Below are 27128 nucleotides of genomic sequence, written 5' to 3'. Positions count from 1 at the left end.
CAAACAAAAAAAAACAGTAGCTAAAATCTATATATATATAGTTAGCTTAGTGTAGTTTAGTGTAGGTCCTGCCCTGAAAGAGTCTACCTTGTCGTGGTGGGCAGGCTTGTAATCTATTGGCCAAAATCATGCCACAGATTAAAATGCAGTATTATTTCTGTTTCATTTTTTTGGCCAGTTGATTAAACCAAAAGACTCTTGATCAGTAATTATACACGTAATACACACACAGTAATACACACACGATCAAAAAGATATAAAAATACATAACAAAAACCAAATGGAGTTAGAAGACTACTCAAAATGAGTGCATTTCTTGAAAAGAACATAAACAACTTTTTACAAACCATTATATAATAAATTGACTGCAGCAGGATGGTAGTGGAATGGATTTAGTTTAGCAAGCAAGCTAACAGCTGTTTCAGCAGAACAGCGCCACCAAAACATTAGTGGCCAAACAGTGTACTGCAATCCCTGTATTGAAAATGCGATCCGCAATTCATAGCGGGAAACTGAAGGACCTGGATTATCCATGGCTGGATTTTCGATTGTCAACCTGTATAACAAATTGCCTGGAGCAGGATGGTAAAAGACTTCTTGGGAAGTGGAGCTAGCAGAGTAAGGCAAATAACAAGAGCATAGTTCCCCCCAGCCCTTTTTTGGTGGCCGGCCCACCTGGCTACCCTGTCCCCTTTGCCAGGCTCTTATCAGCAGCTCTAATCCTCTGAACGGGCAAAGAGAGGCTGCTCTGTACTCAGCTGTTACCCGTTCAGACGATTCCAGCTGCAGATAAGAGCTGGGTGGTGAGAACAGCACATCTGTGAAGAGATCGGGACACAGGCTGCCCCTCCCCCATTTTTTAGCTCTAGCTATGGATCCGCCTGAGTGGGCCTCATCGGCACCAAAATAGCTGTGTGTGTATCTGCATGCCATTTTGTAGCTGTACAACTCACGGTATACAAACCTTTATATCTCCTAAACCGTATGTCATAGTGACTTGAAATTTTCAATTGTAAAAACTTGTGAAACAATAATATTGGGGTTGCTGTTTCAAAAGCAAATACACCCAGGTGACCCTAATTTAAAATGCAAATTGGGGACCCGTGGGGCCACACACATAGCAAGGAGCATTGGAGTGGAGCCACTAAATTGATACCTACCTGTCACAAATCTAACACAAATCTGTCATACTATGTTACCTTATCTACTTCTCTTCTTTGTATCCCAATTTCCCTAGAATGGCGGGAGGTACAAAATTGAAAATGTAGGTGCAGATACTACTGTATACTCAAACTTATCCAACAAATGCATTAATACAAATAGATGGCATCTTCATTGTATTAACTTAATGGCCAAAATCCTTTTGTACAATTGCATAATTGACTTCCTGGGGTGAGAAAGATGTTTTAATTATGCCTCACCCAAACTACAAAGTGCAGCAATGTGTGTCTGCTACATACAGTATTGTTTCTAAATCAATAATTTTGTTTGAAATGTTTGTTCAAATTAGGATATATTTTAAAGCATCCTTTAAAATTCTCTGTGCACCAAACTTTATTCAAATTTTTAAAAGATGTGCACTAAGTTCCTGTCAGTGTGTGGTTTTTATATTCGCTGGTCTTGACACAAAAAATGAATTTCTTTCCTACAACACAAGTCATTTTTGATGGCAATCAGAAAATGGAGAGGAAGGTAGAAGGCAGAGGCACATGTAATTTCTAAGGAAATCAGACACTGAATTCTGCGGTTTCACTTAAACTGACCCCAGATTGAAAAACTGCTTTTTGTTTAAGGAACCCCTAGCAATCTCTGGAGAAACACTGGTTGAAAAACACTGGCTTAGAGTCTACAGGACTATGGGGGATGGTGGATGGGGGATGGTTTAGGCTGGTTGTTGGGTGCACTGCAGGTATGCTATGTAAATGTTTGATATCAGTGAGCTATTGACCATTTACTTGGTCATTCTCCCATTGGCCAACATATGGCCAGACTATTAGATCTATTCTTTTAAAACTGTTTTGTTAGCTGTTAGACACATATCAGGTATTACAATATTACATATTATGGAAAGAATGAACCACAGAGATTCTCAAAGGTCAGCAAAAACGTGTTTTAAAAGGTAAGATACCTGGATGAATAAAAAATATGAAATACTGTAATGAAAATGTACAAAAATGTATATATATTTATATATATATGTATATTTTATTTTTTTTTTTTAATTGTTGCATTTACTATCATCCATTTTTATAATTTGGTGGTGTTACCTCTGCTAGGGAAATGCAGCTGCTGTAGAGTTAGAGTGTTTATGCAATACCCAATCTGAGGCTTCTGGGAGATGTCATCCAGGCACGTGTGCCAGTCATCAACGTTGGTAATAGCACAATCCTGTACTTGAGTTACAATGTCACGAATAAACAATCCCTTTGGACCACTTGCTGGAGAATCCTATGAAAATATAAAAAAGTACAATTACATAATATGTAATAACTGATAGTAACTGATAAAAAAAATAAATGTTCTAACTGCGTGTCATGGATTTTATTCCGTTTTTATCATAAGCCTGAATGATACCAACTTAACATTTTAATGTTGCTTAAGGTGCAATACAACATTAAACCAAATAAACTATCATTATTGTATGAATTATAAATACCGGTGGTTTCTGTATATTACACATTGAACTTTATTTTCTAGAAAGAAACATAAGTGGCACAAACATGTTTCTTATCTAGTCAAAGTACTATATTTTTGTAAGCTATCATTGTATAAGACGTGTGTAGCAAAAGTTAAAAATTTAAATATACAAGTACTTCTTTGGTGATGAAAAACTAATAGAATGTCCCTTTTACTTGGATGAACCATATCCAGCATCTTGAAATCCTACAACAATGAATTTCCATTTTAGGGAAGAGTTGGAATATATATAGTTGAAATAATCCTAGAGGTTAAGGCGTGGAAGGATCAATCCTTTCAAGGCCTTCCCAGCAAAAATTGCCATAAAAAATTCCCTTAAGATGTAGGCTCAGTGCTCAGGGTGTCCAAGAGAAATACAGAGGGTTTAGGGAGTTATAATTATCATACAGGATATTATAAGGGCGCAAGGGAAAACTGTTCCAAAAGCTAATGGTGCCTGCCACCTACAAAAAAGCTGAACACATCTAACAAATTGTGCCCAACATAAAATCAGATTAGGAGTGTCTGCAGCCTTGGTGTACTATGCCCTTGCCCCTGTGCATGACCAGGTATAGAAACTATTGTTCCTGGGCCATACTATATTTTTAACAACACAGAAGTGTCAATTATGTTACTTGTATAGGGATAAATTAAAGAGAGAATATAAAGGGATTTGGTCAGCTTTATTTGCATATTTGTATCAGGTTAAAGCGTGAGTCCAGACAATTTTTTCATTTTTTCACTGCTAACTAATTCTATTAAAAAAACATCCACTACATTTGTCAACATAAGACAAAGTGACAACGATTTTAGTTGAAAGTAAAACAAAATAGCAACAACAAAAAATAGGTTTAGTAGGGGAAGACTTTAAACTGGTCACTAGGTCAGCTGTTTGAGGATCTAACATGGCAAATATTTGGCTTCACAACACTGCAGGACACCACTCACTGAGATGATGATGAACAATCATCACAGGCAATGAAAATCTAGTGTCTATACAGATCTTTAGCCTTGTAAAGTCCACAGAGATAGTCCTACTGAAGTGCTCACTGCATAACCAATTCTGAGAAGCACTGCATACTTGATTTCAAAGAATGATGTCCTTTACAATATAAAATAACTCGTTGCCTGCATGCTTTTTGGCAGTCTGTGTGATCTGACTTGTTCACACATACCGAGTTGTGTATGCTATTTGGGTATATTTTTAGCACACCAGATGCTGGAAGATCTCTCACTGAGCTCTTTCAAGCGTATGTTAACCCGAACAATATACAGTACCTCCCCAATTTGCCCCCTTTTTGGTCAGTTAAGCTGCATACACACGTCCAATTTTTATCGTTGGAAATGAACGACGAACGAACGACCAACGACCGATTGGCCAAAAATCGTTTGTAAACAAAGTAACCAACGACGCCGACGAACGAGGATAGTCGTTGGAAATGAACGACCGGACCAGCGGATCGGATTGGACAACGATCGTTGACCATCTATTGTGTGTACGGTCGTTCAGTGATCGTGCATGTTCTGAGCATGCGCGATGAATGAACATTTGATTGATACAGGCTGTATTGTGTATGTGAGTGTATGTATATATATTTATATTCATATATATATATATATATATATAGAGGGAGAACGACGCTGGAGGACGACGCTGGAACACGGACCCGACGCTGGATGAGCACAGCGGGACCAGGTAAGTGAGATTTTAATATAGTCGGAAAAGTACGGGGTTATCGATAGTTGCAAATATTTTTTGCACGGAAAAGTACGGTGTAAGCGGTTGGGAGGTTAATGTGAAATTTTAAAACAGCAAAACCAAATGTTTTATTTTGCAAAAGTTATTAAACTTGTGATCTCCGTATCTTGATATTCCCGATATTCTTTAAAGAAATATTGGTTATTAGTAGCTATAAGAGTCCCGTGTACCAACAATTTAGGAGATATGAAGGTTTGATCACATTCAGTTGTTGGGCTGCAGAATATGGCAAGAAGACTTTACACGCACAGCTATCATGCTGCGGGTGGATACATTTCACAGGCAGTTTTTTTTTTGCCCATAGAATATGGACAGTGATGAGAGTTTTTTTTTTTTTTTAATTCTTTGGACCCCTTCTCTTCTGTCTTCACTCAATCCCACGCATGCCCAATGAGATTAGCACTTGAGGGAATTGTGAGCATTGGCAAGAAGGAATCTGGGCAAGCTTGGGACTCACTGGGCTCAGTTCATGGACAGACAAAAATTTTGCAATATTTATATAAATGGATTGGAGGCGACTTCTGAAGTTGGGCTGAATTCACAATGGCAGTAAGGCTGCATTAGCTGATGACTAGCTGATGCCAATAGTCACTCAGGAGGGGTAGCAATTTTTTTACTGCTAAGGTGAACTAAGCCTAAGTGGTTACACCACATTGATCACAATATTACACTACTACAAGGGATTACACAATTAAACCATGGAACACTAGGGAGTTGGGTTAAAATACACAGCACCGAACAGTTTGGGCATAATACCAGGTATTAGAAAGTTGGAACGAAGTATAGGGGGTAGGTAGAACACTGACACAATAATTGGGGTTATTGGATACCTGTGGCATAAATAACTGGAAGCACTAAATTTGCAGTGTCTTGCCCCGTCCATTTTTTTTTACAACCCGGATACAGCTTCCAAAATAGCAACAACAAAAAATAGGTTTAGTAGGGGAAGACTTTAAACTGGTCACTAGGTCAGCTGTTTGAGGATCTAACATGGCAAATATTTGGCTGCACAACACTGCAGGACACCACTCACTGAGATGATGATGAACAATCATCACAGGCAATGAAAATCTAGTGTCTATACAGATCTTTAGCCTTGTAAAGGACCATAAATCCACAGAGATAGTCCTACTGAAGATTATGAGTGCTCACTGCATAACCAATTCTGAGAAGCTTCTGAGAAGCACTGCATACTTGATTTCAAAGCATGATGCCCGTTACAATATGAAATAACTCATTGCCTGCATGCTCTTTGGCAGTCTGTGTGATCTGATTTGTTCACACATACCGAGTTGTGTATGCTATTTGGGTATATTTTAGCACAACAGATGCTGGAAGATCTCTCACTGAGCACTTTCAAGCGTATGTAAACCCGAACAATATACAGTACCTCCCCAATTTGCCCCCTTTTTGGTTTGTTAGGCTGAATTCCAGCCTCACCTTCAGTCTTGCACAATAATGCAGGATCCTCTCCTGTACTAAAATTGCATACTCTGATTTCACTGCACTCTGTCAGCTACTTACAGCATAAATCTCCCCAGAAGGTTTTAGGCTGGTCCGCGTGAAAGTTTTGGTGGTCCACAGCTCTGGCCAATGCATCCCCGAGCAGGATCAGGAGAAGGACTCCGCTTGTACAAATCCCAGACTCCCCGCACATGAACGGTCAGGAGCTGGTAATTTTAGTGCTATTAAAGTGGGCTGCTCCTTCTGCGCATTCATGTTCAGAGGCTTTCATACATTGTAAAACAAAGAATAAAAAAAGTGCTCAGTCCCATGCATATGCAGCGCAAGGCAGTGCTGGACATTACAGTTGGCATCAGAAAAAAAGAAGAAAGCTGAGCGAGTGTAGGACACATCTGAAGTTAGGGTGAATTCACACTGGCAGTAAGGTTGCATTTGCTGCATTTCCCCTTCCTCTCGCCAGGAACCAATGCTGCGTAAAATACTGCTAGCTCTGAAAAAGACCAATCCCAGGTGCCTAGCAGTTATGAGTAGTCACTCGGGAACAGTAAATGGCCCAATTTTTTGCTGTTCATGTGAATTAAGCCTAACTTGTTACACCACATTGTTCGCATCATTACTCTACTAAAAAAGCATTACACTATATGAACTTAGAACACTAGGAAGTTGGATGAAAATACACAGCACTGGACAGTTGGGGCATAATACATAGAATGGAAATATTAGACATACTAACAGGGCAGGAATTAGAAAGTTAGAACAAAGTATAGGGGATAGGTAGAACACTGACACATTAACAGGGGTTACTATTACAGGGGATATTATAGAGAATAGGGGATACCTATGGCATAAACTACTAGGGAACACTAAATTTGAGGTGTCTTGCACCGCCCTCTTTTTGACCACCTGGCTATAGCTTCCTCCCACCCAGCTGAAAAAAAATTTCTGGGGACAACGCTGACATGTATCCAGAAAATGTCAGCACTCAATTGTATGATATCTGGAATTACCAATTATACGCTAATCTCAACCAATCAAATCGTTACATGAGTATTGCTAGCTCACTTTGACCAAACCTCCTTGTTACAATATAATGTGAAAAAAAACTTGCAATTGTTAGTATGAGATTATATTTTGTATGTTTGCTTTCTTTCCCATGAACTATCTGGCATAACAGCCAGAATGTTCTTCTAATCAGGTCACTCCAACAAGTGTGGGAAGGAGGACACAAGATGATCACCAGGGCACTGACCGGACAGGTTACACAAATCCACCTGTACATTCACAATACATATATTCACTATTCCATGCTTTTGTATGTAACTTGCTGAAAAAGATTCATTCTTAAGTGGCTTTCTAGTGGAATAATTAGAATGCCTCACCTTTCCTGCTAATAAAAGTTAATTTGGTAAATGTTTTCAATCATTGACCAGATACATCACCCAGGATCTCCCATGATGTTCAATCCTCTCAAGTCTTGGAGGGACTTGGTAAATCAGGCCATTTACATCTTCCAAATCTCTACTAGAATTAAAAAAAAGCAAGCCTTACTTACAAAAAATATTGGTAAATAATTCATATAGCTTTAACACACCTTGAAGGATCTATTTTTTAAGCCAGTGAGGACCTTTACTGTCTAGGAAGGGCACAAGTGCTTGCTGGATTGTAAGGCCTTGTGTATGCAGGCTGATCGCCATGGACACACCAAATAACCATCATTTTTTTTTATTAATGTCTTGCTCCTAAATAAAGCTTTGTGAATAGAATGAAAAAATACAATGTTGGATATGGCCAATGGTCTGTCAGCTGGGATATGGTAGCGTACAATTGGATGGGAGGTCACACATGATCACTGGATTGTAAGGTCTTGGGCTAACAGGCTGCTCCATGGCAATACCTGCCATTTTTCAAGAATGTCAGTAGGATGACTGGTCATTGGTCAGTCAGCTGTCAATCAGCTGTGTTGTCACGGACTACAGTTTGTGTTCCTACACTGAAACTGTGGCTTTTCATTGCTTGCTGAGGAGCCTCTCTAGAAGCATCTCCAAAGCGATTTGACTGAGATTGTGCGTATTGCAGATTTCTGCTTTGCTTTTTTGCTGACTTACCTACACTTCATTCACCTCTACCTACGCTTCATTCACCTACACCTCAATCAACTACACCACATTCACCCACACCTCATTCACTTACACCTCATTCACCTACACCTCATTCACCTACACCTCATTCACATACACCTCATTCACATACACCTCATTCACCTATTCTTTAATCTTCTACACCTGAAACATCTACAAGAGCATCTGACATCATCAGGATGCCAAGACGGAGTGTCAGAGGACATTCACGGCCCAACATCCGGGAGATGCCATCACAGGATGAAAGCCGATATTCTCCAGTGGCTCACAGGACCAGATCTAGAGCTGCACTTGGAAATGGATTACCAGAGGTGGAGCTGCCTCAAAGACCCACACGGCGAAGATATCGGAACGCTGACTGCTCACAGAAGGAGAGAAGCCGTTCTCCAGTCGTTCCTGAAAACCACCGAGTGACAGAGAACATACCACCAGCCAGTGAGCAGCAGAGGGAGGAGCAGGAAACCTGCAGCATCTGCTTGGGTGAGTTGGACATGGGTGGGCCCATTGGTGAACTAAGCTGCTACCATTCATTCCACAATACCTGCATCCTGACATGGTTAGAGCAAAGAGCTACCTGTCCAATCTGCAGGGAAATTGTTCCTCGACTTGTTTCTTCACAGGGTGAAGACACTGATGGTAGGTGCCGAGTCATGATATGGGTCGACGATCTTCAAGCAAACATAGAAATCGGGAAGTGGAGCTAGCAGAGTAAGGCAAATAACAAGAGCATAGTTCCCCCCCAGCCCTTTTTTGGTGGCCGGCCCACCCGGCTACCCTGTCCCCTTTGCCAGGCTCTTATCAGCAGCTCTAATCCTCTGAACGGGCAAAGAGAGGTTGCTCTGTACTCAGCTGTTAGCCATTCAGAGGATTCCAGCTGCAGATAAGAGCTGGGTGGCGAGAACAGCACATCCTGGTCCTTTCATCCATGTAATCATGGCATCTCAATATCACACATGGACATTATCACAGCTTTAATGTACAAGCAATGCCATGTACAGCAACCTACTGACCCCTTCAGTTGGCTATACTCCGCCTGCAATATACAAAGAATCCCATAGGCCAGGTTATGATGTTTCTGGGTCTAAAATACATTATAAATTGAAAACTGAAAGGTTTTATTTATTAAGTACATTAACATGTTGGGGGGGGGGTTTGCTGTAAAGGCAAAACATAAGCAGAATAAACTTCAGCTTTAAATACATTATTTGTAACAAATCACTAGATATTTACCTGTACTTGTAGGGTATTACAAGGAATAAAACACATGGAAATGTGTATGCATTGCAGAGTTCTACAGAATATATATTTTTTTGCCATAGAAAAGCAAGCACATAAGGATGGAATATAGATTCCCTTTAAGGCATCTGCAATTTAAGTGCTTAACATGAAAGATATCAGGAAAAGCTGTCAGAAAAGAAGAACTCAGTTACACATAAGGACAAATATTATTGAACAAATATTTTATTCTTGCATGTAATCTCCATGTGAAGAAGCCTAGAGGTCTAGAGGTACCTTAAGGTCACTGTATAAATGTCAGTTCTGCAATGATTCGCTATTACTTTTCAGGATCAAATTCAAGAATATCGTCTTTATCTAAATTTTTAAATTGCTAAGCATTGCTTTCTGGTCATGCAAATATTATATTTAAATCTGCCATTCAGCCAGCTCCCACTTTCCAGGACCCCATTATTGCAGCTCTTTTAGCTTTTTTATCTACAGCCAAACATTTCCTAAAACTTAGTACAATATGTACCTTAGTAGTCTGCCACCTTATCCACTTCCCAAATTAATGTAGTGTGCACATCATACCATTTTACCCCTCCAAGTGCCAGATCTATACACTGTCATATGGAGATAAAGAAATGAAACCTGTGTAAACTCAGACATTGAGCATACACAAGGTTAGAGATGTGGCAGAGAATTGGGGAGGGAAAGTAAGCATTTATGGGTAGACGGCTTTATTGAGACAACCATGAATCAGGTAGGGTTCCATGAATTCACTAATCCTCTTATCCTTTGAGAAATATTTTTTGATGCTATCACAGACTTCTACAGTAGGTTGTAAATAGAAATATTTTAGGGAACCCTATGAGGCTTATTATGACAGTCAGTTCATGTAGTGCTGTAGTGTTCAAGGTTTGACAATAATCCCTTCCAGCCATCAGAAGTACCCATGTTTCCAACATTTTTAGGAAAATGTCTGTGTGAACTCTGCATTATCCTTCTATTCTCTTTTCTCATCAGCTGAAATAGTGCAGTTGATTGTATTCAATCCCTGTTGGATAAGGAGGGGGCGATGTTTTTTTGCCATGATTTTTAGTAAAGCATTTGCCTTTAATACTGTATATGGCTGTCATTAGCATCACTTGGAAGCCATTGAGAGAATGCAGCAATGTAATCATTAGGCCCTCCAGCAATCAGCAACCACAGCACATCTGCAGAGAGCAGTTGCCAAGCAATCTGCAAGTAAACCCCAGGGCTTCCTTGGTATTTAAAGAAAAAATAATTCTACAAATGAGGAAGACAACGCAGTAACCGATACTGGAGGAAACATGCAAGTCATTAACACTGCATATATACTGTGTGTCCGAAACAGTCCATAGTAAATGGCGGAAACAATGCTGGATGTTTATGTGTACATGCAGGTAATGCCTACATGTGAATGTGAAAGCAGCTTAAAAATGCTACAACCCTTTACTGATATCCAATATAATAATAAAAAAGGGCTGATTATGTCTGACAAGATATACAAATAAACGCTAGTATTTGTACATTTTTAAACAACATGGGAAAAGCTTGAATTTCAAGCCCACCAGAAAATAAAAAGTGAAAGAATTTTGAAACTCCACTTGAATGGGCAAAGTTAGAACATCTTGAAAGCCAACCATAATGGCAAAATAAAAGACTCTTGAAGGCCCATCGAAATGTATAAAGTGATTGGTGCACTACAAGATTGGATGGATAAAAAACCTAATTCGGCAGTTGTTTCCACTATGCATTTCTAGACTTAAGCCTCACACTTTTTTTATCTCTTTATAATTATTATATCATATTATTATTTGTGGCTGATCTTACATAAAGCGATAGGAACATTTTCAGAGTACTTATTAAGCACAATTACCATTTCTAGATGTTAACTAAGAGAGAAATATTCCTTTCCGACCTTAGATTCACTTAAAATGCTCTGAACAATCTACTAACACTTTTCATTTGGCAACATGCAGACAGACAAGCAGAGTTTCCTGCTGCATGTCACAATGAATAGGGAGACTAAGCATCTCAAGCCCTGCAGCTAACCTGAACAGATCTGGGATCCTTCTAAGGATTGTAGCTTTATACAACATAAATCTCTAGATGAAAATGGGTAAATGATTCCTCTTTAAGTGGATTGAGATGTGCACAAATTGTATGCTTGGAATAACTATAATTGGCACACAATGGCTGATGACAGCCTGTAATTTGGCCCCCAGATATAGCGCTCACTTATATGTAAGAGCTTAATTAGCTCTTATATAACACATTTTTAAAATGAGTTCTTGCTACACTGGTACATAAAACACAATGTGATCATTTAATACCTGGGATCAAGTGCTCGCTTTTATTTTCACATACATATGTGGATAACTCTAAATTTCTCCTCTACATTATTAAAGACTATAATGCATGTTTGTAAAGAGATGGAGCTGGCATACACATACACAGCAAAAATATTACAAGCATACAATATGGAACACACAAGCAATATAATGCATCCAAGGCCTAAGATTACAGTAACGTTTCCATTTTTGCAGCTGTCAGCTAAAAGAAAAAATACTCCATCAGTGGTGATCTGTTTAAGGGTGCAGTGAAGTAACGTGGTACACGTTATTTTTTTAATATAGTGGTGTCATTCATTTTAAGTGTTACTCCAACAGACCCCTACAACATTCACTGCAGAACAGTTTGATATCTTGTGTGACACGCTTCGAAAGAAAAATGCCTGCAACACAGAGCCTGCAGGCAGTGCACCACAATGCATCTCAATGCACAAAACTATAAAAGTGTTACAGCACACTGATAATGGGAAATAATATAAAGTTACATTGTTGTTCAGTGGTGTGATGAAAACCAATTGTGCAGTTTAGGTCAAACTGAAAAGATTCCTGTGGCAGGCAGGTCTACATACTAAGTCCTCAATTGTGGAAGTTACAGTTTATGTGGTTTACACTACTGCAGTATGCAGACATGCTCTCACTGTCTACAGCAACTAGACTTATTGGCAACACAATCCAAGAGACGCACAAAAATCTACAGCAAACCAATAAAGATACATATTAAAGATTTAATTGTATCTAAACTACAGTTTACCAGTTCTTAGTACTACCAGTAACACACTTCTTGTATCAGTGACAAACCGTATCCAGAAGAGTTGTAACCCTAGGATAGAAGGTGTGTTAGCACTACAGTATTCTACCTTCCCTCTCTTCTTCATGACATAAGGAGTTGTTCTGTGTAAGTTACCTGCTTTCTGGTAGGATCAGTGGGTATTGTTTGCACTGATCAAACAGATAAAACAATATATAAGGAGCAAAAAAAATTTTTTAAGACTTGTTTCTTGAGGGCACAATTTCTGGGGCTGTCACCCTTATTTTCTCTCATCTCTAATTAATGAGTGCAGAAAAGTATGTGTACATAATTGGAGTGCCAATATTTCACGGATGTGATTGTTCAGATTGAATGACCCAGCAAGTAGTTAAAAAACGGTGCCAGCCCTAAAGCGTGCGACCAGTTGGAAATGGCAGGCCCTATGTTTTGTATAACTAGAAAGATTGCGTCAACCTATTACAGGGTATATATTTTAAACAGATGTTTTCCATCCGATAATATATTTTTTCAATAGCTCAGTTTCAGTTTGAGCTACAGTAACAGTAAAGAAGCAAAGTGGGAACTTGGAAAATACATGAAATATATCAAAAGAAGTATGAAAACTGTAAATGTTTTATATATACACTAATAATAAGGTGGAACCAAACCATCAAAACAAAATTATGACTAGACACATCCTTTATTGCAGAAGGGACAGGTAACACTCTGTGGCGGGTGTGTATGAGAATACTGAGACTAAACAGCAATGGTTTGTATAAATTTTGCATACATAAACAGTAACAAGGACAAATAAATTAAAAACTGTTTTACAGATCCTTACCTCTAGGACTTCAGTGACCAATGCTCCAACCCCTGTGTAGTAAAATGGATACAGGAACAGAGGAAGTAGAAAAAGTATCAAGAGACCCAGAACACCAAGGATGAAATTGTGCCATACACCTAAACAAAAATCACAATATAACTGATCAATATGAAGAATAAGTAAATATATTTTAACCACTTTTATCTTTTGAAGAACAAGTTATTATTACATGGGTGGACAAAGAGCTAGCACGCCATCTAGTGGAGGTTTGTGTTCTCTCCCCAAAGAGAAAGGAAAGCAATCTTTCTATCTGGGTGCACAATTTAGCTTAGGCCAAAAACTAAAATGTACATAGAGCCCCTAAACTACCCGTTTTAATTATTGTTGTGTGTGGTGCGAGTGTACTATCCATGCTCATGTTTTAGATTTTGTAGGTAAAACTGAATGGACTGAACTTGCATATCTAGCTAAAGTGGTGCATTAAATGTAAGTCATGATTTTTCAATTAATGTAAAGTGTTACATTTACCTGCACAAAAAATCCTTAACTGTTGCACAGGTGACACCAGTTGGAGATGTGTGGTGAAAAGATCAACAAACGCACCAGGGTACAGCACAAACATGAACATCCCAAAGCCATTAAATCGTACAGTTTCCCTGCAGAGTAAGAATAAAGTATTTTTAATAGTATTCATTTTACATATTTATGACTTCTATTATACATTTAATGTTTCTTTTACTCCATATGATTCATAAATTATTCTGAAGATGGCTCTAAGATCTTAAGTTAAGCAGCAAAAGTCTTAGTATAAAAAATACTGAATCTTGCGAAGTGGTAGACAGAATATATTTTTTTTGGGCTAAACATGCTTGCACAATGCAGATATTTCCTCTCATCTTTAAATTCAATCAAGTGTAAACACCCAAAATCTGACCATCTATTGATGCTAAACTGGATTTCACAGCATATAAGCAATATAGTGGAAACCACGGGTCTATATCAGGACTTGAATTTACATGAAGCTGGTGGTGAACAATCACCAGCCCCTTTTAGCTAGGCGCACCACCCTGCTGTTTTTGGGTGGTTACTGAAATGCTGGACCACAATACAGGGGCGGCTACCTGCCTACAGTTTTTTCTGCTCATCTTTAAACAAATTTTGGGAAGAATACTGTAGCTAAGTAATGCAGTAATGCAGATCTCTTTAGCACCCACTGCCACTCTGCATTCAATGGTTTCCTCCCGCATGTAATGTGTGAGCTCTGCATTGAGGACCCTCTCACTGCCAGGTGTGGTTTACAGCAAGCTGTGATCATAGTTCAGATCATAGATCAGAACACAGATCAGATTTGCACACTCTCAGGAACAGAGGAATTGATTTGTGTTATTACCATCTTCTGTACCTGTAATAGAGTACATGTGAGTACACAAAAAAATCACATGCCAACATGGGCCACATATCAACATATTTATCATAAATATATGGCAGTGAAAATGTGAGCTTACCGGATATAAAGATGTGAAAAGGTTTAGCAGATCCAATCTAAATATTGGGAGTGCAACTGCAATCTTATAGATCATACATCTCTCAAATATCTTCAGTAGGGCAGTACAAAAACCAAAGATGTGCTAAGTACAGTTTCTCATATCATTCAATCAGACAAATTACCAACAGGCCAATTCCAGAACCTAGGAGCTTTTTCTTCTGTATGTTTAATACCTCTTATCTGAATAATCCATTACTAAAATAGTTTGCAATATGTTTTTTCATTTCTGCACTGATAAAGAAAACATTGGAGTGTTGAAAGCAGTGTTTCTCAACCAGAGGTTGCTAGGTGGTCCATGAGCAATGAGGAATTGTACCTCTAAGGTCAGTTTATTTGACACCAATGATCATTTTGGGGATCTGTAAGGGTGACATTCTTCCCACTGGCCAGCAATGTAGGAGACATTTTTCTCACCAACTATCAAACTAATGTACTGTGAGCTGTGGATAAAGAAATTATAGCAGGGAGTCCTAAAAACCTCATATAGTAGCCCAAACTACGTAATAGAAGGTACCTAAACATTTCATTTGTTTGGCATCCAACCAGGTAGGTCATTCCATGTCATAGTTGTTGGTAGATTTGAAGGAGATTGTACAATCAGACTGCAATTTGCTGAAAAAGTAACCTCGTTAGAATTGTTTTATTCTATAATGAATCAGACATTGACATATAGACGAGCAGTAAAAAATGATAATTATATAATAATATCATATGATATTATCACATATGCCCTAATAACAAATGTTTATTAGAGTTAACCATTCAAAAGTATAAAACATATAAAAGGACAATGAAAGAAGGTTTAATAATGACAGGATCGTGTATAAATATTTTATCCTGTGTACACTGCTGGCCAACCATGTGTTAAATATTCATGTGCATACAAACGGATGCTCAGAGTTTTGCCCTGCACATAAAAGGGAAGATCACGTTACCTTACGGCTGCCACCCCATGCCCAACCTCATGTATGACACCGCTGATGAAAATTGCAGAGAAGAAATATGTCAGCTGGCTGATGGGAAGGTTTACACCCGGCACCTGTTAAAGAGTAAGGAAGGAGACAAAACATTAAATATGAGAAGCTCCTATGGATATTAATTACACTGGATAGCAGACCAGCTGCAATGACATACGGATCCTTACATGTAAATAGACAATCTTCCTCCGTAATGCTGCAATACCCTTGGCAAGAAAGGAATTTCAAACATCTCCAACAAATAATGTATACAAGAACCAAATAAATATATGCTACACCCAAATCATAGCATAAAGACACCCGGAGAATAAAAAAAAAAAGCTGTGATGGTAAACATAAACTATGAGGCGGGTTACACTTTCCGATAACATACAAAAGCTGAATTCTTAGCTTTTGAAAATACATATTTGAACATTGAAGCAAGTGTCTCAAATAAGAGACTGATCTTAGTAAAGTATGAATAGATGTAAAATTTCCTTATATGCTACAATCTTACTGTACAATCTCAGTTACCATAACTATGTTCATAGAAAGGTAACAAATAACTAAACTTCAGATAAACATCAAAAAGCACCATTTTTGGCTTTACATATTCATGAAATATTAATCAAATGCATTTCTTGAATACAGCTAGTGTAAGTTTTGTTACTTGTAACAGCTTCCTGGTTTATCTTGTACAATAAGATTGTGGTTCCTTGACTATTTTTAAACTGAAAACCTATAACTATTAACTTGACAAAAGGTGCTAACATCGGAAGACTTGCTAAAAAGAATTATAGCTGTATATACCCAAGTATAAACTAAGAATTTTTTTGCCATCAAAATGCCATTAGATACATAAGTTTGTTACACATTTTACATAAGGTCACATCTCCATCTACTGGTGGCCAATAATGTTGCCCACAATCATTCGTTCAGGAGCAAGTGACCCTTCATACTCAACTCAAAAGTAGAAAATACATTAAATAAATAAATACATATATATATATATATTTATATATATACACCCACACACACAGAGTGAGTCCTGATTTTTTCCCCTTTTAAGCACACCATGGATGTATTTATTCATGTTATACGAATTTCAATTAATTACTGTTTAGATTGTTAGCTGTGATGGCTGCATTGTGTGCCCCAGGTTTATAGCCAAATAAAGCAGGTTACTTGTATTTTTAGGTAAAAGAAAGGACACCGGTTTATATTGAAGTTTATACAGTAATTCACAGGTCACGTGTATTTCACTGCTTGCTTGGAATTATACTTCAAAGGAAAAGTGCATTTATATATTATAGGCCACATACATTACACAGGACCAAAAGAGCTATCCAACTGTTACTGATGGAATCTCCTAGATTATGGTTATTGCTATAAGGGTAAACTTCGGGTAAAACAATTAGAGATCAAAAGTGTTTATAAATATCACTTTAATAAGAAAATATTGAGCATGGTATCCTTTATCCTTGATGCTCCTATTTATTTATTTAGTGCCCCTATTTCCCCAGCCAGATTACAAGATAATATATATACAATATGTAAAATATAATTAGTTAGCTAATAGTAGAGCTTGGAAAACCTGAGCAATAACAGAAGTGGACCTGGTCATATAAGCTTACAAACTATTTCCTCTTTATTATTTGTCTTTATTATTTATGAAAATAATCTCACATCTCGGTATTTTTTTTCTCTTTTGGCAGTGGAAATGGCTTATTGCCATTCTTCCTCTAAGTAATTGTTACTAGGCAATTCTATAGCTCCAGATCTATTTGATAAAGTTAACACAATTTAAGGGGCATTGACATTGTGCTTCTGCATGAATATGCACATATTTCATGCTCCATTTACTTTACATAAAGGAAGCAGACTGTCTGGACATTGTCACTTTAGCTGCAGGTGTCATGCAACACTGTAATAATAATTAATATTGTCTTTTATTATTACACTGCACACATATGATCCAGTACAGTAAATAAGGACTTCAAAGGACTTGCATAATACATTTTACTAAATGACAAGTAATGAGGAAATATTATAAGGCCCCTTTCACACCTGAGGAGGGTAACTACGTGGTATGCAGTTCCCAGGTTTACATTCATTCATATTTTTTTTTGTTATCTAGTCTGTGAAAATTCTATAATTTAATTCATAATATAATTCAGCATGTTCCATATTTTCTCTATTCCAATAAAAAAAATTCTCTTTATTCCCATATCATGAGTTCATTGTTTTATACTTGGACAGAAATGCCGTATTGTGAGCCTGTCTTTCACATGGCTAAATCATTAATCATTCACTTCAGCAGCATGGATCCCCACAATGATCTAATGACTACTGGAAAGCCCATTGTGTCTCTGAAACTATTTAACCATTTTACGGAACCCAGGGCTGCCATTGCTGCATTTTTTCATGAAGATGGAGACTCCAACACTGTCATTTAAACTTTAGCTTTAATACCATGCTACCCAATGACCCAGAACAAGCATGAAACTATTCATAATCAAAAAGTCTCAACTTCTATTATGCATGCATGTTCCAGGTTGCCAAATTGATTTTATTAAGAAAAAAGTATATACATTTTCTGAACAGACAATATAAAAAAATGTAAAACAAGATCTCATTTACTTATTTATCTATTGGCATTGTGGCGTAATTAATGTGAAATCAAACATTTTTTTCAAGTGTTGGAGAGAACAGAGAAAAACTATACCTTCTTACAGGGTTTTTGTTTGTGATGCTATCAGAGAATTTTTCTTACTTTTTTTCTTGTAAAATGTGGTCGGTTTTCACAGGAAGTGAAGGGGAATTGTCTCTAATGGGGCTCATGTGTGCAGCAGAAGTGAGTTCCTTCCCCACTCTATCAACAACTAGAAAATAAAAATGTTTGCTTGACATACACTTTAAAGTTTACAACGCAGGCACTAGCAAACATAGTTTTGTATTTCATGGGAACAGGACAGTCTGATAGTCCTAAGGGTTTAGAAATTAGACAAATGATAAAGCGTTTGTGTAATCTCTGAAAATGAATTACTTTATATCACAATCACTTACAGAGGTCAGGGCTTTTTTTTAAGAGCTTCTTTTGCTGTCTGTTAAGACTATGTAACTAGTTTAATGTCTATATTCTGGATACAGGTGCATTTGGTATCATATCCCATGAGTGTTATGTTCCTGGGTTTGACATGCATTTGCAGCAAAATTTAACATAACTTTACACATGGCAGTTCAGAGTCTGTGTTTAACCTGCTTTGCATGAACAAGTTTTTCCTAGAATGCAGTGTGTCGTGTTGATGTGGATTTAAACAGCAGGCTAAGAAGGTCACACAGCCTTTTCTTTTGAAACACTGCATTTCCCGATCAAATGCATGCTTTCTTTTTTAGATAGCAAATGCAGCCTTGAACAAGAAGGCCATCAACATGAACCTTTATAAACTGATTGTTCACCTTGGATGGCTGACAGACTGCCAAGATTCTGCTGCAACAAAAAGAAAAAATAATAAGATTTCAGTGTCTCTGTTGTGAACTTCAAAGACTTTAAAACTTTCCAACCTTGTTTCTGTGCAAATAACATCTGCCTTTGTCACATTCCAGGCAATCATTAGAAATGACTTTAAAAACTATAAAAACATCCTCAATATTACAAGAACGAGTAAAGCTGAAAATAACTAACTACCACTAAATATACAACATGTACAGAAGTGAGTGAGAGCTTGTTTTCTGGTGGTTTGACTTGTTTAGAATGTGTAAATGTTTTAGTGTGAATGATCTGAGCACAGGTTCACTTTAGGATATACTGATAGCAAAAATGTTTCTTTTTATATATTGATTGAGTCCCTGTTATTATAGATTGAGCCCCTGTCAAGTTAAGGATAAGAAATTGGAAAGTAACAGGAATTTCAAAATGTTACAGTTGTCACCGGAACAAAAAATAAATGATACATTTTCCAATGCTGACACCCAGGGAATAGCAATACATGAGTTCAAAACATATATTCGGAGAGTGTAAGCTCTTCGGGGCAGTGTCCTCTCCTCCTGTGTCACTGTTTGTATCTGTCTGTCATTTGCAACCCCTATTTCATGTACAGCGCTGCCTAATATGTTGGCACTATATAAATCCTGTTTAATAATAATACTATTGGCAATAACTCCCAGCAGTAATCGCCAGCAAGTTTTAGGGCCAACTCGTTCCACACTGATCAGTGATACACATTCTTAGCACAGAATTCTCTCCAGACTGCATTGCTTCTTTTCTGCTTGAAACAGTGTTCAATATTCTCAATGCCAAACTCTGTTCACACTGCAATGACAAGGACATAATCACATGTCCAAACCAGAAGTACTTGCACTAAATGCCATCCTCCTTACAGCTCTCAAGGATGTACGATCATCCCTATTTACCCAAATCCCCCTCTAAGGCAATTTTTAAGGCTCTAACCAGAAACTTTTGAGGGAGAGATGGGGGTAGAGGCTACAGGCAGAATCTGCCCCCTAGGGAATGAATAGGGGCAGCTGCAGCCAGCTGTCAAATATGCAGACATTGGTTCTTTACAAACCAGCTCTGCAGTACGAATCACTGTGCGGTTGATGTGCTGGGAGCCACGCGGGATTGCTGGATCCCGAAGCAGGTCTGGAACTGAAACAGATCTGTCCCAAAAGATTCCTATTTGTATGTTCCTTGACCAAAGAACACTTTTCTCTTCTCCACTCTGATTTAGTTTCACTTCCTTATTAAGGTCCTGACACAGTTGGCATTTGAGCTAAGCCCCATCAGCTTGTATCCCTCTCTGCCATTGAAGTGTATGGGCAGGTTGGTTTCCTATGAGTCAGGCAAGTCAAGTATAAACCGATTCCTTTCAATCCCCCAAACACTCTTGATGTAAGCACCATCTGTGCAGTACACAAATAGTATTTTTAAATTTAGAGTTTAAATGCTTTAACAAGAAAATTAAAAGGCTGAACAGTACACAGTTAATAAAAATACAGAGACCTTTTATGATACACAAATCAAATAAAATGACTAACCACAACTTGTAGCATTTGATCATTCTGGTTCCCTGGGCTCTCAGCCATCATTTGATTTAGAGTCTGTATCAGTGTCTTCCCCAGAAGGAATATAGATCCAAACATGGCAATAATCCCAAACACCATACCCAAACTGAACCTGCAAAATTAGAAAACATGTAGGACCTTAAATGTGGTTGCTACAATGTGTAATATTGTAATTGTATTGTAAATTGATACTCTTTATGTGGCATTTTTTTTTAAGCATTCTATATTAACCTAATAAAGGTGTGCTAGATTATTTCAATTATACCTAATTGTGTTTAACCACCCTAGCGCTAAACCCGACCTTGGTTCGGGTTAAAAAAAATTACAATTATCGATAAACCCGAACTTTTCTCACTGCAGTGAGAAAAGTTCGGGTTTATCGATCACTTACCTGGTCCCGCTGCGATCATCCAGCGTCGTGTTCCAGCGTCGTCCTCCAGCGTCGGGTGCCCTCTCCGAGAAGAAGAAGCCGGCCGGCGGAGAAGAAGAAGCCAGCCGGCTTCTTCTCCGTCCGTAGAGTGTACAGGTCCCTCGGCGATGACGTCGGCGCGGGAAATTCAAATTGAAACTCATTCAAACACATTTTGTATTGGATTCAATACAAACTCCTGTATCCAATCCAATACAAAATAATTCAAAATAAATACAAAGTATGTAATTGGTAAATTCAAACTCTCATTTTGTATTGGATTGAATACAAAGTCCTGTATCCAATCCAATACAAAATAATAGAAAATATATTTATGTGGTTTTGTCTATAGGTATGTGACGTTGGACACTAGGGAGGTGTTTTAGAAAAATATATTATTATACAGTATACCGAAATATCACATTTTCAGTATTTTTCATTTATTTATGTATTCTTGTTTAAGCTGATGTTTGTGTCTTTTATTTAATTTTAATAAAAGTAATTTTTTTTTTTTACATGATTGTGTGTTTGAAACATTTTTTATATTCATGATATCTACTAGAACCCTGTTCGGACAATTTACATAAGTTACATCTACAATTTAAAAAAAAAAATTTCATGAAAAACAATGTAACGCTTTTGGAACAGAAATCTAGACATCAGTGTAACGCCCAGGAGGTTAAAAAAGGTTTCCTATTTCATCAATTTATGAATATGATCAACTCATGTACCCTCATGTAAAAAAAATGTAACCACCCTCACTTTCATACTGTTTCTTAAAATGTTTTCTAATGGAGGAATAGGGGGGATGGAAGCTGATGATGGTTGAAAACCAGCTGGGAAGGATTTGGACTGATAAGTCTATATGACATTACTGAAATATCAGGAAAAATGCTTGTTCCAAGGACCCCGGATACACATTTGCCACCAGGGGCTAACACATTGGAGCTATAAAGTCACTATGCTGTAGTCCTGGGACCCAGAGGATCCCCAGATACACACACACAATGACCTCTTCTGGTCAGCTGTGTTCTACCAACCAAAAAAATAGGTAGGCTGCCATTACTGACCTGTTTTCAAGTTACATGTTGTATAATTGTTATGTTGATTGAGAGGTCTCCATACAACTAAAAGCCAGGGAGAAGATTACAAGTGACCAGGAGGGGGCGGTAGGACGCAACCGGCCAGAAGGGGAAGGTAGGATGCAACCGACCAGGAGGGAGAGGTAGGATGCAATTGACCAGAAGGGGGAGGTAGGACACAACTGACCAGGAGGGGGAGGAAGGACAAAACCGACCAGGAGGGGGCGGTAGGACGCAACCGACCAGGAGAACTAGAATGTAGCCGTGTCCAGTGCTTGCACTTTCTCTGCAATATCTATAATAAGCTCCAAATACAAACAAATGCTGACACTTACCATATGTACAAGAAATGTGGTTTCCATCTTCCCCACTTATAAAACAAACGATTGAAAATTGTGGTCTGCCAGCGAATATGGAAAGGTGAGATGGTCAATCCTTTAGAAGAAAGCCATTCTTCATATGAGTTCTTGTATGATTTTGAGGACTACAAAAAAATAACGCAAAAAAGAAAATGTAATCTTAATGGGCTCTATTTATAAAAACAGGGAATCTGACATTCTCTCAAACATTCTTTCATACTGCCATTGGACCCAAGGGAATGTCTGATTTCATGATTTATAAAAAGAGCCCCACCCATCATAAACACCCATCTCAAACAGTTATAACATGGTTAGGTCCTGCTGGATGAATCATGTCAGGGTGGGAAGCTCAGATAGGACATTTGAGCACACTGCCTTAAATGTGTTAAGTATAGAACAAGATAATTTGGTGTTAATCACTGGTACAACCAGACTGTGACAATCTTCTCATAGCTATCTGCTGCCAGCAAACTTGGAATTATCACAGTGTTTCACTTTTCAGGGGCAAAGGTTACACAAGCGCTGCTTGTTGCCAAGGATAAAAAAAAATATATTTTGTGAACATTTACCTGTTATATATAAACCAAAGAAGTCAACAATAGGGGGCAGAGATTCTTATCTGAATAAATATACTTATTTCCCACAGAATAATTGCACATCAATACCAGAAAAATGGAAATAGTTTCAGTATATTACAAACATATCTCACATATATCACAAACCTCTGACAGGTATACAAAATACACAAATGTAATAATAAAACACTAAAATGAAAAACTTCAAAATAAAAACATTGAATTGCATATATTAGTACACTTTATATGCAATGGATATTCTTTATCTTTTAAACTAGCAACAAACTTGGGTCTTATTAGGAAGAAGCAAATCTGATATTCACTGAACCTTTCCCTGGTGGTGAATCAAAAACTGCCACATTGAGCTACACATGGTGCTGGAAGACTGTCCACCAGGGAATGTTTCAGCAAATGTTGGATTCACTGCTTTAAAAAAGAGATCCCCGCTCCCTGTGTCTGTGTTTTATTAAATAATTAGTAGTTTAGTAATAATGAGTAGTAATATTAGTAGTATGAAGTTTGTATTTTTTTTTTATTTTAAAAAAATGTGAATATTGTAATTCATATACCAAAAATATTTCTATTTCTTTATGGCATTTATAAGCATTATTTGGACTACTGATTATAAAATAATTGGGGATGTGGTAGTGATACAGGCATGTCACTGGTTTCCTTTCCTATTTGATGTTTGCAGCATTTTGCCTCCTTATTTGCAACAATGCCAAAATAGGCTTTTATTGCTTTATGTACCTTCCTTTACTACTAACCACTGTCCCCATCATTTCTCATCCTGATGTTTCTGCCCTCTTATTTACCCCTCATATTCAGAACATTTCCAGGTCCTGTCACTTTCCAATGCGCACCATCTCCAAAATACACCCCTACCTGTCCCCAGAGACCACCAAACTCCTTGTACAAGCTCGTATCATCCTCCTCCTCTTCCGCTGCATCTCTTTGCAGATCTCTACACTGGCTTCCATTTCACCTTAGAATCAAATTTAAGCTCCTGTGCTTTGCCTTCAAATCCCTCCACAGTTATTGTCGCACTTACGTTTCTGACCTGTTATAAAAATACTCCCCCTGCCGCTCTCTCCGCTCCTCCAATGACCTACTAATGACCTCCTCACTCATAACCAGAGCTGCCCCAACTCTCTGGAATGGTCTTCCTCGCCCTATTCGGCTTGCTCCTACTTTCTGCTCATTTAAAAGATCACTCAAAAACCATTTTTTCCAACTTGCCTACCCGTCTTCTTCTGTCTTTTGAAACCCTCACTACTTCCCACCACTACATATCTCCCATTCTATTGTGTGTTAATTCCCCCACCTACTAGATTGTAAGCTCTTTGGGGCAGGGTCCTCTCCTCCTGTATCACTGTCTGTATTAGTCTGTCATTTGCCACCCCTATTTAATGTACAGCGCTGCGTAATATGTTGGTGCTACATAAATACTGTATTTAAATAATATTAATAATAATATTATCACAGGGGTGGGTCACTGAGACACACAATATAGAAAGCAATAAAACCTGGCCTGAGGTTTTACCCCTTTCACTAAAAAATAATCTATTTGAAATAACCGCTAAACTTTATCCAGTTAACTTTAATTTACTGCAGCCCTGAAATCATTAATACATCGCTAAATGTATTATTAAACATAAGCAGTGTACCTGAATTATATGTGTTATTAGCTAATTGTGATCCCTGTACAGCAGGGCTGGAATGTGAAAGAAGAAGCAGAGTAAGAAGCCAATTCTCCATTTGCTGTCTGGTCACAGGCTGGAAGTATGCCCAGGATGACCTAGTAGGTTGAATAATGCTAACTATGGGACTGGGCAGCATGGTGGCTCAGTGGTTAGCACTCTGGCCTTTACAGCACTGAGTCTCAGGTTCAAATCTTGGCCAGGACACTATCTGCATGGAGTTTGTATGTTCTCTCTGTGTGTGGGTTTCCTCCTACAACATGCAGCTAGAATAATTGGCCTTAGGCTGTGTTAGTGACAAAAGACTATGGTGAGGCCAATTGATTGTGACATGACTTTGTAAAGTAAATAAAGGTTCTGTGGGGTAAATGTCTGGCCTGTGGTGAATGATAGGATCTTCATGTTTTGGCTGGGGGTCTCCTTTAATCCCTATATAATGTAAGGTGTACAGGTGTTGCCAGTAAAATGTCCCCCTATGAATGTAGGACAATCCTAAAACACAACACCTTACACTAATAATCAGGGGAAAGTAATAGAAGAACAAGCATTAACAAATAAAGGGAATGACATCCCTATGATCCCTATGTATGATTCTGGATCCCGCCTCTCTCATTCATATAAACACTGCAAATCATGTGACACCACATATGCGGATACAGAATGGATTCCCCCTGTTCAGTCTCACCGTCAGGAAAGCATCGGCCAGATAAATGGCACACCATCCTCCCAGCACCACCACCACCAGCGGGACCGGGATCATCGCCACTGACACCTTGACATCCAATCAGCAGAACACGTCGGAACGAAAAACTCAGGAACTCCGCATTGCACGCAGCTGTTCCGTATCGGACATATCCGTCGAAGGTACCAAGAATACTGTCTAGTGATTGGCTGCTTCCAGCGAGCGGACATATTTGATGTGGGCGGAAGCAATCTGTCAGACGAGGCGACATGCGGTTGGCTGGAGTGCTGTAGTTGCCAATACATGAAGAGATTGATGTAGTTGTTCAAAAATAAAGCATGAGCTGTATGTAGGAGGTGCATGGTACAGGCACAGATTCTTTGTGTATGATCTGACATAAATACATGCTTGGAAATTTTAGCTGAATTCCTTATGTGAATTATAGCCACTGGAGAGCACCAAGTAGAGCATATATCATTATTATAATTATTATTATTAATATTATTAATAATAATAATAATAATAAACAGGATTCATATAGCGCCAACATATTTCACAGCTCCGTATTAAATAGGGGTTGCAAATGACAGACGAACACAGACAGTGACACCGAAGACCCTGCCCTGAAGAGTTTACAATCTAGGAGGTGGTATATAAAATATATGTACACCCAGTTTTTTTTTTCTTTGGGGGAGTGGGGTAATTTGTGTAAAGATTAAAATACATTCCAGTTTTTACAGAATTCTTCACTTCAAAAAAATGTCCTGCCAAGAAAGGAAGTGTATAAAACTAACCGCAACACAAAGTTTTTTTTATTATTGTTTAACTTGCTAGAACTTCTATCTGTTTTTTGTGTTTAATTTGTTGCATTCCTATTTCCTGTCTAGTAAAAGGTTGTCTCAAAAGAACAGGAAAAGAAGGAAATCTCGCTAACAGAATCTCTGCGCATGTGTGAGGTCGGCATTTTTTTCTTTACATTGCGGGGGAAAGATCCTTCTGCACATGCATAGAAGCTCCTTGGGGCATAGAGTCCCAAGCCTCGTGGTATGGTGTAGGTATTTCATTCAGTCTTCTCTGCTGAAAATTAATAAAAAGTTTAGAAGGAAAAAACATATAAAAGACTCGTCTACTCCTATATATATATATATATATATAATAAAAATGTGGTGATAGATCTACTAGTAGTGACACCACTGATCATTTTGGCAATCTGTAAGGGTGACATTCCTCCTACTGGCCAGCAATGTAAGAGGCATTCTGGCCACTGACCAACATACTAATGTACTGTGAGATATAGTAATAATAGGAGGGCTTCCCTGAAGACCTGAAAGGTATTTCAAGAAGTTCCCCCATGGTAAAAAGATCACAAGAGGCTGAACAGCAGCGTGTTGCTGGGTGGTGCATTGTATTATTGATGAAAGGAGGTCATCTACTGTTTTTGAGGGCAGCTATGTGTTCGATGTGGCATTATACATCATTTATACATAGTAATTAGTGTCCACCAAGCCAGTCCAAAAATGCCTTTTGTGACAGTTATCAGCATTAACTGGG

The 27128-nt window shown here is 38.2% G+C and overlaps 1 protein-coding gene across 1 annotated transcript in view; it reads right to left on the bottom strand.

Annotated features, from left to right (window-relative positions):
* MBTPS2 (membrane bound transcription factor peptidase, site 2) overlaps window positions 1-25738 on the bottom strand; it is a 31031-nt gene extending 5293 nt beyond the window's left edge. The window contains exons 1-7 of the mRNA XM_072415421.1: window positions 25581-25738; window positions 22597-22745; window positions 20744-20882; window positions 15686-15789; window positions 13733-13860; window positions 13223-13341; window positions 2251-2448 (exon numbers count right to left, since the gene is read on the bottom strand). Coding sequence (XP_072271522.1) covers window positions 2251-2448; window positions 13223-13341; window positions 13733-13860; window positions 15686-15789; window positions 20744-20882; window positions 22597-22745; window positions 25581-25655 — 912 coding nt within the window. The 5' untranslated portion in view covers window positions 25656-25738. The remainder of the gene's footprint in view (window positions 1-2250; window positions 2449-13222; window positions 13342-13732; window positions 13861-15685; window positions 15790-20743; window positions 20883-22596; window positions 22746-25580) is intronic.
* Window positions 25739-27128: the final 1390 nt, after the last annotated feature.

This window comes from Pyxicephalus adspersus, chromosome 1 (assembly GCF_032062135.1).
Source record: "Pyxicephalus adspersus chromosome 1, UCB_Pads_2.0, whole genome shotgun sequence".
Taxonomy (NCBI): Eukaryota; Metazoa; Chordata; class Amphibia; order Anura; family Pyxicephalidae; genus Pyxicephalus; species Pyxicephalus adspersus.
Note: the sequence above shows the minus strand (reverse complement) of the source record. Positions and strands in the feature narration are given on the sequence as shown.